At 34.0% G+C, this 15,663-nt stretch overlaps 1 protein-coding gene across 1 annotated transcript; it reads right to left on the bottom strand.

The window, feature by feature from the left end:
* Positions 1–1,403: 1,403 nt before the first annotated feature.
* LOC141637602 (uncharacterized) lies at positions 1,404–5,519 on the bottom strand. The gene is made up of 6 exons (XM_074447091.1): positions 5,200–5,519; positions 5,017–5,113; positions 4,262–4,540; positions 3,745–4,203; positions 1,550–3,382; positions 1,404–1,451 (listed from the first exon to the last, which is right to left on the bottom strand). Exons 1-6 carry the CDS (start codon positions 5,517–5,519, stop codon positions 1,404–1,406), a joined length of 3,036 nt encoding a protein of 1,011 aa, XP_074303192.1.
* Between the last annotated feature and the right edge of the window lie 10,144 nt (positions 5,520–15,663).

Here is a 15,663-nt window from a genome sequence, read left to right as displayed (position 1 = left end):
ATTATGAGATAATTTAATTTTTATTAGAGAGTCTAATATGGATCTATGATCTTTCACTTTCTCGACGTCTGTCTTCTGATAATCCGTAAAAAGGGTTTTTAAACAAGGTTTTACAAATCGGTTTTAAGAATACTTTCGACATAAATCTTACAATATTAATTACGATAATAAAGAACAATAAACAAAAGAAGGATTTACACCCTCAGACTTACATGTTTGACGAAACGAGATGAACTAAGTTAACGTTTAGTGATGCTCGACTCGAATGTAGACGAAAGTGCCCTCTAGGAGGAAAACGAATAAGATTGATTAAGTTGATTGATTGTGGAGGTTGTCAAATTGGTCGGTCATGCAAAACGAGGCTGGTACTCAGAAGGATCCGAGCTTACGTGGTCGATAGTTCAAGCACGTAGACGCCAAAGAGTAAGAACGTGGTCTAGAATGCAAAGGGAGAAGAGAAGGGCGGACACTCGCGTGAGAAATATGTGAGACCGAAGGTCTCTATTTATACTAATCACATGAAAGAACTAGGGTTTTCGGAGAAACTTTGGAAGTGAATCTCGAAAAGATATGAAAAATACGCAGAAAAGGACTGAGGAAGAGGCGCATCAGGCACTGCGTCCCTTGGAAGAGGCGCAGCACTTGCTGCGTCCTTTCCTCAGTGGTTTCCTCCTGCGGAAGAAAGATTTCCGCGTTTCTATTATGTAATAGCGGATTAATCTCGTTTCCTTAATATTTTGTGTGAATATTACGGGAGATATTTTACCAAAGATCAAAAGATTGGAAAATATGGAATAGAAATATCCGGAACATTCCAGAACATTCTGACTCGGCATTTAGAAAATGAAGACGGTTTTTTGACCCGGACTCCAAATGTACTCTAATTACTGCCAAAACGACCGTATCGGCACGTAGATGACAATTAAGAGGTAGACACAAGTGTTTACTTGACGATAAACTTACGAACTGTCACAAATCGTTCCGTATACCAAACATGCGGCCCAATCATCACAGGGTGGTTTGCGGGAGGTGCAGAAATGAGGTATCTACAGTATCAAATAAACCAAGTTCTTGATTCATCACTTGAAAGTATTACACATAAACTTCACATATACCATCTAGGTTGTCCAAAAACTATCAAATATTCCAACATAAACTTCAAAAAATATCAGGTGGTTCATTATTAGAAGGTATGGTGCTTAGGTTGGATTTAATTGGAATTATTGATAGGATGAAGTGATTATTTTTTTTTTTTTTGGTGAAATGTGAGAATTATTTATATATCAAAAAAGATAATTACATATGATTATAAGTGGTAAGCAAACATAAAACAAAATATGAAGTGATTATTGTAAACCACTAATAGGATGGATTATTGTTATGAAATAACCCTATATAAAAAATCATCTCCAAAGTACATCATCAGACCTAATCAGTTGTTGTATCACAGCCTACACGTATTACAATGAATCAAAACAAAAAGTTCTACCAGTAAAGAATATGCTCAAGTCACGATGTTTGCTATCCAGTCTGCTTCCCGTCTAGTTACCTTGCCTTTGTTCCTTGCCCAAAACCGAATTATGACCTCCTTAACTGTGTTTCTGACCAGTACCACTGGGTGAGGTACATAAGCTGAAATCCGTGCCTTATTTCGAACCCTCCAAATAGCATAAGTCACTGCTACATAGACAGCACATACCAGACTTTTCTGCAACTTAGTACCTCCATGTCTATTGTTGAACCACATGCTAAGAGCATCAGCAGGTGCCTTGGTATTCAGAGTTTGTTGCACCAAAGTGATACATTGGATGCTATAAGGACAAGTATTAAAAAGATGTTGATGAGTTTCATCTGCAATTCCACAAAGAAAACATAAAGTATCCACTCCAGTCCCCATTGTCACAAGCCTGTCTTTTGTCAAAAGCCTTCCTTGGATTGCTGCCCAATAGATGAAGGAAGTCTTTGGAACATTCAGTTGGTTCCAACAAGTAAATCTCCAAATAACCTTAGGTTTAATATTTCTTAACCAATTGTAACCATCCTGGACTCTATACTCTTTGTCTTCTACAAGCCATTTACCAGAAGTGTAAGCAGGTGCAAATAGTTTGAATAGATTAGCAATCTTTTTCCAAGACCAGCTACAATCACTAGGAGGTTCATAGCTGGTCCAGTCATTTCCTTTCATATAGACTTGATTCACCCACAAATGATTCTTTTTGGAAGCAATCCACCAGACACATTTACCCAACAAAGCTTTGTTCCACAGTTTTGAAGCTTTTATCCCCAATCCTCCTTCTTCTTTGAGTGTGCAACAGGTATCCCACTTTATATTAGGAGCTTTCATATAATTCTCATTGCCACCACAAAGGTATTTTCTACAGATTGCATCTATCTTGTTAAGGATTCCATTAGGAATAAGGAAGATAGAAGACCAATGTGAATGCAGACCTGACAGGACATAATTCACCAAAACCAACCTCCCAGAATAGCTTAAGTGTCTTGCTCCCCAAGATCTAATCCTTGTTGTTATCTTATCAATGAGTTTCATGCCCTGATTTTTAGTAAGCTTCTTTGAGGAGATAGGGACACCAAGATATCTGAAAGGTAAAGATCCTTTTTTAAAACCAGAGACTTGCAAGATACTTTCAATTGCTCCAGAAGCCATCCCATTAAAATAAATTTCTGATTTATCTCTATTAAGACACAATCCAGAAGCAACAGAGAAAGTGGACAAAGCTCTGAGTAGCCACATAATAGAGATTTCATCTCCTTTGGAAAAAAGCAACAGGTCATCTACAAAAAGGAGCTGATTGAGCTGCAGAGGGCCACACATGGGGTGAAATTTAAAGTCCTGTTGCTGCCCTACTACCTTCAAAATCCTAGACAGGTACTCCATGTAAATTGTAAAAAGGAGAGGGGAGAGAGGGTCCCCTTGTCTCAGACCTCTACTACCTTTAAAGAATCCAAAAGAATTGCCATTTAAGGACAGGGAGTATGAAGTTGAGGTAACACACATCATCACCAAATCAATGAAGTGCTTAGGAAATTTCAAAGCAGCTAGCATCTGGGATAAAAAGTCCCACTCTACTGTGTCATAGGCCTTTCTTAAATCAATTTTGATAAGGCAACGAGATGAGGCAGCTTTTCTCTTATACAGTCTCACAATATCCTGGCAAATCAAGACATTTTCCACTATATTCCCCCCTTGAATAAACCCTCCTTGATTCCTACTAATAATGTTAGGTAGTACTTGTCCCAATCTAGCACAAAGAATTTTAGCAATGCATTTGTAGACAGTATTACAACATGCAATTGGTCTAAAATCCATTACACTAGCAGGATTAGGAATTTTGGGTATTAGGGTGATATTAGTGGCATTCACCTGTTTTAAGAGCTTTATAGTGCTAAAAAAAATTGTTCACAACATTATATATGTCCCCACCCACTATCTTCCATGAGTCTTTGAAGAATTGGCTTGAGTAGCCATCAGGTCCAAGGGATTTGGATGGTGGAATTGCAAAAATACAGGCTTTAACTTCTTCAGGGGTGACAGGTTTGAGAAGAGTAGTGACATGTGCATAAGTAATAACATTACCAGACCTAACAGTAGGAATGTGCAGCTAATGGACATGTTTTCTGGTACCTAATAACTCTTGATAATATTCCAAAAAAGCATTCTCAATAGCTTTAGGATCAAAATGAGTATTACCATAAATATCTTTATTTTGTAACTTTGTTATGCACCTGCCTTGCTTTGATCCTCCTATGGTAGAATGCAGTATTTTCATCCCCCTCCTTGAGCCAAGCTGTCTTTGCTTTCTGTTGGAGAAAACTATAATGAGCCTTCTGTAGATCATAGAATACAGTAGCAGCTTCCCTTTCTTCTTGTCTAAGTGCCAAATCTCTAGGTTGATTACACAGCTTAGTTTGAATATCATTCAGTTGCTGCCTTGCTACTGCAGTAGCCTTATCAATATCAGCATACCTATTCTTGTTCAGATGCCTGAGTAGTTTTTTTCGGATTCCTGAGTTTTGTGGTGACTTGATACATAGAAATGCCTGGCACATGCTTAGTCCATTCCCTTCTGACAGTTTCTTTAAAATTAGGATCCATACCCCACATATTGAAATATCTAAATGAAGTTTTCCTAGTTTGACTACTCTGCCTCCTATAACAAAGGATTGGAGTGTGATCAAACAAACCTTCATTCATAAAGTAAGCATAACTATTAAGGTATTGCATCAGCCATTCATTAGATACCAGACATCTATCTATTCTAGAAAAAACTCTAGAGGAGGGCTCATGCTTGTTATTCCAAGTAAAGAAAGAACCCTGAGCTTGTAAATCAGTGATGTCACAGTTGTCAACACATTGCCTGAACTCTGCAACTTCACTCCATAAGACAGGCCTCCCCAATCTTTCATTATAATCGAGTATAGTGTTAAAATCTCCACAGACACGCCAGGGGCCATTAATCTGCAGCCTAAGTTGCTTTAATTTATTCCACAAACTACTTATGTCTGCCTCATCATTAAACTCCTATACCACAGTAAAACAAAAAGTATCTCCAGTAGCAATCTCTTTAACTTCTACTGTGATTTGTTGTGCAGAGCATGCTTTAGTACTAGTCTGGAAAAAATTAGGAGCCCAAATGATCCAAATACGTCCACCAGGATGATATAAATTGTTATTGATACCACACCAATGTTGACCCAGGTTATTTAAGATAGTAGAGAAATCTTGAGTCTTCACTTTGGTCTCAACTAAGCCATAAAGTCCTATTTTATTCAAATGTAAAAACCATTTAATTTCTACTTGTTTATTAGGGCTATTAATGCCTCTCACGTTCCAACAACCTATATTATCCATTATTAATCAATATTGTTGTAGCAGTTCCCCCATTCTTATCTGAACTAGCATTATCACTATCACTAGCCACCGTTTCAGCATAAGTCTTTGAAGGGGATACAAGGGGTATTATGTTCCTGCCTTGTAAGTTGTATGATTGGACTTACAGGAATTAAGACACTAGAGTTATGATGTGTAGGACCGCCAAAAGGGTGGTTAGGTGACACAGGACTGATCACAGCAGGAGGCATAGGTGACACAGGACTGTTCCCCACAATCGATTCACAAACCCAGATAAGAGTTCCCATGGAGGGTTACCTCCCAGAACATAACATACTACAACAGTAGACCAGTAATCTAATTCTGGTTGTACATCCTCCATGGATAATTGTATCAATTTTGAAGATGAAGAGGAGGGTGAACTTACTGGTGACTTAGAACGCTTCCGTCCAGAGACCTGAGTCCAACCGCTCTCTTCAGCATCCCCAATTTCGTCAGTAACTTGTGCAACTTCTCGATTATCCTCCTCTTCATGCTCAAATTGAATATCATGTTCCACAATTGAATCTAATTCCAGGGGAGGGATTCCAACAATTTCGCCAATTGATTTGGTACTTTTTGCATCTGTAGATTGAGGGATTCCACTTCCTGAAGCGAGATTCTCAGCCATAGTTGGTTCGTCTAGATCAATATTAACGAGATTACTAAATGAGAGTCTTAATTTTGCCTTTGTGGTAATTTTCTTTTTAGTTTAAGAAGTTTTAGTCTTAGGTTTTTTAGCCATTATGCAGAAGAAACCCTAATTATTCTAGAGAGACGGCAGAGCTTTCTCTGTCTAACTTTCCCATTTTTTGTAATTATTTAAAAAAAAAACTAATCATGAGATTTTTAGAAATCCTACATTTTGCGGAAAAAGTAGCAACCAAACGAACTTTCATTTTCACAAATTATGGAATTTTCTAATTCCTACGTTTTCTGGGGGAAACCAAACGCACCTAAGATATACTCCCTCCCTCCCAGTCAATTGTTATCTATTGCTTTTGGCACAAAGATTAAGGAAAGAAGTAAGAATGAATTTGGACCACACAAATCACATAGCCCCACATATAATGAAATGTGATCCACAAAAGGTTGCCAAAAATGGAAATCAATATATATAACTAAAAGAGGCTTTTTTTAGAATTTTCCTATTAGAATTAGGAGATATTAATTATTTACAATTTTTCTATTAGAAGTAGAAAATAATTAATTATTTACAATTTTCTTATTGGAATCAGTAAACTACTCTTTAATATTTGTACACTTATCATTTGCATAATACGGAGTACTGGAATTTATTAATGTAAAAAGCAAAATGAACGCTAAAATATGATCCTACATATGTTGTTATTTCAAATGTCAAGTTTAATCACGCATAATACGAAGTATTTTTTTTTTCTACTCATATATGTATTTCTCCTACCAATTTTAAAGTTATCTACAACCCCAATACACTTCGACATTTGTTGTTACTTTATTATATATTTACATCCATATTTCATTATATGAGATATATAAAAGTCTATTACTCCAATTTACATAAAACAGTGAAAACGTTAAATATCTCCTAATTCACACTTAGACTTTTATTTCATTTTTTTTAATTAATGGGAACTTCTACTTCTTCCCATTTTCATACCGGCAACCATGCAACCCCCAACTTAGCGTACAACCAACTAAAAATATACATATCTGTTTTATATAAGACCCCGCAATAGAATTTTTGTCACATGTAACCCTCGAAACTAATTTGCTACTATTTTCAATATTAATATGATGATCGAGTATATTTTTTTTGTAGAATGATACTCATTACATCTCATGATTTATATGTTTTTATTAAATTTACGATATATAATGACAGAAAATACTATAGATGACTATTATTACAACTTTACAAGTCTCACATAAAAAATCTATAAATATTATGAAATATTTAAACAAATAATGTAATCTGCAGGATAAAGCTTTCTCCGAAACGCAATTTTGTAATCACAACCATTCACGTCAAGTTATTGCCTATACGCAGACCTTAGTGCGTATATCCAATATTTTTGGGTGGTCCCGAAGTGACACTTTAACTGTATTTTTTTTTCTTTTATACATAGATTTTTTTATCAAAAATATAACTTTATGAAAGATACTACATAACAAAACTAAATATGTTAGTTTTATCTTTCATAATTTTATATTTTTAAATGAATTAACGGTCAAAGTTTTTCAGAGTTTGAGCTTCAAAAAGCAAATAGGTACATTATTGGATTGGAGTGGAAGGAGTAATTTATTAGTGTAGAAGTGTGATAAACTGGTAATAACTCATGTTTAATTTATAACAAGTTTTATGGTATAAATGTACGAATTTTAGTTTTTCAATAAGTGTCTGGTATTTTAATTAGATTAAATTTTAAAATATTATATTAAGATTTATAAATTTAAATATTAAACAAACTCTATGAGGAGTCATTTGGTTTATAAGGTAGGAATGGTATAGGATGGAGCGTAGTATCATGGAGGTATGGATTTCGAATTCATACTTTTTTATGGCTGTTTGGTTCATTTTAAGGGGATGTTTGGTTGGGCCTTCTAGAATGGAATGAAATTGCTCCATTCCAGTCTTTGGTTTGGTTGGTGTAACATATAATGGACTTAGATATCCAATGGATTTTAACTTCATTCCAATCCCAAGAATATCATACCCATCTTACTCCCTTGGTATCAGTCCCATTCATTTCCTTTACAAGTTTAGAATGAACCAAAACAATGGGTATCATACTCTATTACATTACGTTTATTCATCCAGAACCAAACGACCCTTAAGATTGTATACTAAAGGAATGGAGTTCGAAATCTTGGTGAAGATAAAGTGGGTATGAGATTTCAAGGGATTGGAATAGAGTTATATAAATGATAGATTATAACTCATCTCCAAGATACCCAAACCAAACATTGAATGAAACAAATTCATTACAATCCATTCCAATAATTTTAAACGTACACTCCCCGATTGTATGAAACAAAATGATATTAATCATACTTATATTATATAAACATAGTTTGTATTCCACATTCTTTTTTTATTCCTGCATGTTTAAGCTGCTCTTTACGGGTGAACATGGATCTTATATGGGGAGAGGATTGATTTTATGGTGAGTGTTTTTTTTTATTTTCCCGAGGGGTGGAGGCGGATTTTGGGGGAAGGGGGAAAAGTGTCTCGACGGGTAGGACTACTTTCCGACGTTTAAGTGACAAATATATTCATATGTGCAGGCTGGGATTGTTCAGTGATAAGGTTAAGGTTGATTCTGATACATTTGGTTGGTTACTTGTGTGGAAAGGGTTGGATATGGAAAAAGGTTGGTATAGTGAGGTCTTGATTGGAAAAGGTAAACAGATAAATTTTATTTGAAAAGTGTATTATATGAAAATAAGAACCCGACAAATAATATAAATATAGGCTAAAAACCTTTAAATATCATGTATATAAACTCAATTTTGTTTCTTTGTTAGACACAAAACTAAACAATCAAAATGTTATACTCCATTCAAAGTTCAATCCAGTTCAATGTTCCCTTGGGTCGGGGCAAAATTTTTAATATGGAATGACTTTATAGTGTTTTTTATGGCGGTATTCTTGGAATTATTTAGGAGTGTGCATAAAAAGATGTCATAATGTGGAGTTTTAATTGCAATGATATCATTATAAATACAAGTAATAGAAGAGGATAATTGTGTAACTATTTTACCAAGTTACGAAAACGGAATGTGGAAACATTAGATAAGAATGGAAGGAGTATATGTCATGTCAATATTATATCATTAACTTTTAATTGAGTTATTTTTTTTTCATGATGAAAATGATTGTAACACACTCAACTCCATTATATCGTCTCGGGTGTACTGTTTGGAACCCTCTGTTCCTTCACCATTTTTCTTATACCTCATTTGCTAACTATATAAGGAATTTTGCATGCTTTTGTTCCTCTCTCATTTCCTAGCCCAACAAGGTCTTGTTGTTCTCTGCTACTTCTCAATATAGACATGACGTTAATTTAGTAACTGGCTGAAATCTAAAAGAATAGTATATCAAACATTAGATGCACAATTAGAATTTTACAACTAAAATAAGTAGTACAAGACACTATAGTTACAACTTATTTTAGTATCCGTGCAACGCACGGGCATAAAAACTAGTAGATAACAATTCAATGATCACAAAATCTCATTATAGACGGCACATATCCGTCTATAACTAAAGACGGGCTAAATACAATACCATATTCCTAATAGGACAAGCAACAAGTGGGGTGGTGGGGGCAAAAAATGTCACGACTTTCAAGCTATTTGACCCGTATTTAGCTATAGACGGATATATACGTCTGTAGCAAGACTAGCTGTTCAATGATACACCCCAAAATGGAAATAGATAACTATTGACCGGGACGGATGGAGTAACATTCATTGTAACACGTCATATTATTTAATTTTCCTATTTTAATTTGATAACTTTTTTCTCACTTTTTTTTTTTATTTCAATTTGACAACTTTTTTGTGACTCGTTGTTCTTACAATTAAGTTCTTCTTATTAGGCCAAAAATGCCTAAATTAAAGATTTGATTAGAAAAAAATCGGACTAAAATAATCCATCTCCCTAAACAATTTCAATCAATTGTAGCTAATATGATAGACATGAGCATCATTAGTAATTAAATTATGTAAATATATATGTGCATATTTGTGACAAGACAATAGGTTGGTCCTAACTAATCTTTATTATTGGTGATTTTCACCATATTTTCCATAGAACCAACAAACGACAAGCGTATAAAAATAATTTGTTTTCATGAGCATAATGCCTAAAATGCCTAATTATCAAAGTCAATGTGCTTTGAAAATATCTTTTAAATGATGATCTGGCTGACTGGCTACTTGCATAGTCAACGATTCACTCAGTCACTCATACGTGCCATTCCTCCTTCTACGTTGGCAGTCATTCAGGCAACCACCTCATCACTCTCGTAAAACAAATTCGTGAGGAGAAAATGAGTTAGCGTCATTCGGCGGTAAATATGGTATATATACTATGATCATTTTATTTCTATTGAAAAGACTAAAAATAATTTTAAGTTTGCTTTGGTCTAATCCAAAAATGATTCTACCATTTATAGGTACAATTCAACATAGATGAATAGAGATCATATATATATACGCTTCTTTCCTTTATACAGTTTGTAGTACTCAAAGAATCGATTCTTTGTTTTTCGTATTCCGCCTTGCTGAAGACAGGTTTCGTCACAAGCTGAAAACGGGGTAAAACATGACCCATGTCAGCCATTTAAGACGAAAATGTAACCATTTTTAGATAAAAAAAGTTACCAAAATAATTTTCTAACCTATAACAGTTTGCCATTAAAATGGTCACATTTTGTCGTTAAAATAACATTGATCCCTCTTCAGCTTATGACGAAAAGTGTCTATCTTTAATGAGAATTGGTGTATATTGAATAGAGTATACCGTATGTGTTAGAATCTCTCTAGCTTAATTGCCACTTACTAGAGTAATTAATCTAAAGGGAACTAGGTCATGTTAATTCTAGTTTAATATCAACTCATTTCAATTCAATTCAATTCAGCATTATTTAATTCAGTTTAGTTCAGCCATCTATTCACAAATTAACTTTGATTTCAGCTTCATTCGGTTTAGCTCGGTTCAATTTAGTTCAACTAAGCTCCATTCAATTCAATTAAGTTTATCTCCTTTCAGCGGAAAAGAACATGACTTTACAAGGACAACATATTTCCAACGGAGTTCAAGATGATAAATATTACATTTCATGACTTTATTAGGTAAGTTAACTGACCGCAGTTTGTTGAATTCTAAAGTTAAATGGTTTGACCAGAATTCTATATTAGTCACTAGGTACAAGTTCTTCATTAGGTTAGGACTTAAGTCAAGGAAGACAAAACTCTAAAGAAAATTAAATGAAGTAAACAGTTTTGTCTTAATCGAGGTTTAATAGCTCGGTGATGAATATATATACATGAAGCATGTACTAGCTACGAAGTTTCATCTCACAAATATCGTGGAAAACAATGTACTCCGTAACGCACAGCACAGCTACAAATACCAACCATGGTTAATTGTTAATTTGGTATTATTATTATTATTATTATTATTATTATTATTATTATTATAAATCGGTATGCGAGCTTGTCCTAATCTGTTAGCTCATATTGTAAGGATTAGGACGACCTACTTCATTACTTAATTATTTCAACTTGCATCAAATCGATTGTCAATACTACACTATACGTTGGTGTTTTCAACGTTTCAAGCTTATCTCAATCAAGGGATCAATAACACTTGAATACTGAGACTTACAAACCACAAAAGATATAAAACATTAAACTGAGTTAGGGCCCTCTTCCCATTTTTGATGCCTTTTCTTATTCACAAATCCTCGAAGGCCGACACTATTCGTCACGCACTATTCGTCACAAGTTGAAGACGGATAATGTCTCTCTCACAAAATATAAATGATAGTGCAAGTAGGAGGGAAATTGATACCCCCAATTGCCCTTCCACTTGCATTTTGTGAGAGGGCCACTATCCGTCTTTAGCTTGTGACGGATAGTGGTCGTTTCAATGAGACGGACTGTTTCTTATATCCCATAGCCTCTAGGATAGGCTGATCCGATATAAACCGACCTCAGTATGACCCTGTTTCTACAATATATGAGGTCAACCTATTCTTTTTGGTCTAATCTGTCTACCCTTTTTAGTATCATTAAATAAACGTGTCTCTACAGCATACATGGAATTTAAGTTTTACAATGCAATGTCATTAAATAAAAATATATATAATTCTTTTTGTACGATTGAGCTGGATCGTAGGATAGTAAGATTATATTGTAAGATCGTATTATGATTTTACCTTTAGAAATGTTCATGAAATTTTCATATGACTAAGATCGTTAAATTCTACACTCATTAATAGAATCGTAGGATCGGCATCGATCAAGTTTATTTTGGATCATAAAATCATAGAATTATAAAATCGAATTGGAATTCTCATAACAATGAAAGGGAATAATTAAAAGGAATTATTTTACCCGAAATCTTATTTGTTTCTTTTTGTTTATTTTACTCGATTTACACTCATTTTGGAAATAAGTTTTCATATTAAAAAGCATGGATAAAAGAAAAAGAAGTGTGTCTCGTTGTTAGGCCATGTTCTTTTGGACTTAAAGTCACTTAATTTCAGTTCATTTCGGATCCTATAAGTTCGATTAAGTTGATTCGATTCGAGATCCTATAAGTTCGATTCGATCCTATAAGTTCGATTCGATTCGATCCTATAAGTTCAGTTTAGTTCAGATCCAATAAGTTCAGTTCAGATCCTATAAGTTCAGTTCAGTTTAAATCCTATAAATTCAGTTCAGTTCAGATCCTATAAGTTCAGTTCAGAAAAATTTGGATCTTCTAAATTTAGTTCAGAAAAGCTATATATAGAGTATTATTTTTAAAGACCGATACAAAAACATTTGACATTAATTATTCGATACATACATTATTATTTTAAAAAAAAAATCACTCCTCTCAATAATAATTTCAGCGTCATAATAGATTTGGGCATGTTTGATAAAAAGCGGAATAAGGCCATGTATTAGGTACGAAACATAATAAAAAACATTTGGCGAGGCAATGGATCCGTTGTTGAGAGTGATAGTGAAGATGAAAGTGATGAGGATTATGATAATATGGAAATAAATGGTTAGAAAAAAAGATATAGTATTTGATTTATTTGTTATCGTAATGTAATCGTAGTATAAAGCGGAAAAATGTTACTCCCTCCTATTCCGAATAACTGTCTCATTTGGACAATGGCACAAAAATTAAGAAATGAAGTTAAAATAATGAAAATATTGTATAGGGTAAGAATATAGGTGTTAAATAATGAAAAGTATTGAATATGATGGTTTAGGGGTGGTTGGGGTGGTAAATAAAGAAAAGAGCCAAGGGTAGGAAAGTAAAAAAAACATGTCCAAATATAGCAAATGAGACAGTTATGTGAATAGACGGAAATGACAAATGTTCTCTCTTGGCAAGTAATAATAATAATAATAATAATAGTTAAGTTGAATAAAATAAAATAAAATAAAGTTAAGTTCGGCTCCTTTAAGTTTAGTTTAGTTTACTTCAGATCTTATAAGTTGATTCGATTCGATCCTATAAGTTCGATTCGATTCGGATCCTATAAGTTCGATTCGATTCTATAAGTTCGATTCGAGATCCTATAAGTTCATATTAGTTCGATCCTATAAGTTCGATTCGATCCTTTAAGTTTGGTTGATTCGATTCGATCCTATAAATTGATTCGATTCAGATCGATTCGTTTCACCCAAAAGAAAGGCCTTAGTCTTGTTAGTTGTTACCCTTCTACACTTTTCTAGCGTCATTTTATTTTGAGGGATTTTCTAGCGTCATTTTTACTAATGTCATTTAGCTATTTTTTCTGTATAAGAGAATTAACAATAAATCCCGAACTTAGTTTTCAATTTTATTTAGGATAAATTAACTTGAATAACGTGAGGAAATGATATCTAAAGTTGGGTTTATGTTAGAATTAAATGTTACTCGGATTATTTTGAGAAGATGCATTATAGTTTAGATTATTTTTATTAAATAATTCTTTTGTTTATCATAATGATCACAGTATTTTAAAACTTTGACAAAATATGGTGTGCATGTATGATTGTATGAAACTACAGTTGTTAAGTCTGGGTCAACCCGATTCAAGTGACCCCACCTGACTAGATGACGACCCATACCGCGACACATCCCCGATAATGAACTCGAATCCGAACCCAACTCAACCCAATCTTTACCCTAATAAATTGACGACTCGAAAAACATTAACCTTAGCTTATTATTGATCAAGTGAAAGTGATTTATTGTTTAGATTGATATGTTGGCTTGATAATGAAGTAACTAAACCAAATATTAGCTGAGGGTGAAAACTGAAGTAGTGTGATAAAGTAAACGGGCCGATAATGCTCCGACCCGACCTGACACATCATTTGACCTTAAATGACCAAACCACCTAACGGCCTAGCACAAACTCGACTCGACCCAAGAAGGTAGGCTGGCCCGATATGACCGACCCAACATGAAACAATCCAAACCCGATTCGACTGACCCAATTTCCACCTCTAAATTGAGAATATGAACAAGGTATCTTTTGAGGTCCATGAAAATTAGCTCAATTGACATAAAACAGATGGGCTAAAATTGATGATGCGTACTGTTGTTCAAGGCCCGTAAATTACTGGGCTGAAGATTGTACTGCTATACATCAGACTGTTGTCTTGATATGGCCCAGCTCCACTACGTTTTACCCACCCTTCTACAGCCCTGCCTATATCGAGACTCACAAAATTGCACGAAAACATACACGAATACAGAAAACGAAACGAATACGTGAGGTTGCATCCCGTGAAATATAAGAATAATAAGATATCAGAGACATTTTTTAAACTTAATAAAATATATATTTTATAAGTATAAAGATTAAAAGTAAAACTTTATTTTGTAAAAGTATTTCATATTAAATTTTAAATAAAAACTCATATTATGCAATATATGCTAATTAACTAAAACATTATAGTTAGATATGCAAAAGATAAGCATGGTTTAATCACGAAAAGTCTTTAAATTGCAATGTAAGATATCTATATTGTGTTGAGTTGAAGTGTCCTCGGATATCTAAGGAGTTTTCAAATTTTAAAAATATTAATAAACTTTTTGTCAAACACAACCTTTAAAAAACTTTTTTTCCCAAACACCACCTTTAAAAAAAAAGTTTGTCAAACACAACCTTTAATAATTTTTTTTTTGTCAAACACAACCTTTTGGCCAAAGTTTGATCACTTGTAATGGGGTGATTTTCAATCGATGTTTGAAATAGTAAACGAGGTCGGTTTGAGGTGTTTTTAGACTCGTTGGAAAGGTGGAAGTGTAAGCTTTCCAGGGGTTATCGATATGGTGGCAATAGGTGGCTTTATATGAGGTCTATCGGTGTGTAAAGTAGGGATGGAGGAGCAAAGTGGAGGTAAATACAAATAAAAAAAAGTTAAAGTATGACTTATTCGTGAGTCAATTTACTCCTCTCGAACCACCACTTGCAAGCAACAACCACCGCAACCACCACAACTACGACCTACCTTGCACTCCCCTCTACCTACATACCAAAATTCAGACCAAACAAAGCATCATAACCCTAATAAAAATCTCACAGAAACCTCCCCGACCAAAAGGTCGTGTTTGACAAAAAATAAATTATTAAAGGTTGTGTTTGACAAACTTTTTTTTTAAAGGTGGTGTTTGGAAAAAAAAGTTTTTTAAAGGTTGTGTTTGACAAAAAATCCATAAAAAAATTAGATAATTAAGTATTGGACACTTAATTCGGAGTGTTGTGCGGGTGCAGACGTCCGATAAGTGCCGGACGTGGACAAGCTAGATGTTAGAACTCTTAGAAGTGTCCGTGTAACCTAGGTTACTCACTTATTATCAATAGATATGTTTCAAACATTTACGCTGAAAAATGATGGAAAATTAAGCGACTTGTTATCATCAATATTATATATAAGGGTTTTTTTTTGTCAAACACCACCCTTAAAAAAAAAAAGTTTTTCCAAACACCACCTTTAAAAAAAATGTTTGTCAAACACAACCTTTAATATAAATTTTTTTGTTAAACACACCATTTTGAGCCTGA

The sequence above is a fragment of the Silene latifolia genome, unplaced genomic scaffold, assembly GCF_048544455.1.
Source record: "Silene latifolia isolate original U9 population unplaced genomic scaffold, ASM4854445v1 scaffold_122, whole genome shotgun sequence".
In the NCBI taxonomy this organism is placed as follows: Eukaryota; Viridiplantae; Streptophyta; class Magnoliopsida; order Caryophyllales; family Caryophyllaceae; genus Silene; species Silene latifolia.
The sequence above is the reverse complement of the archived record's forward strand: the minus strand, read 5'-3'. Positions and strand labels throughout refer to the sequence as shown.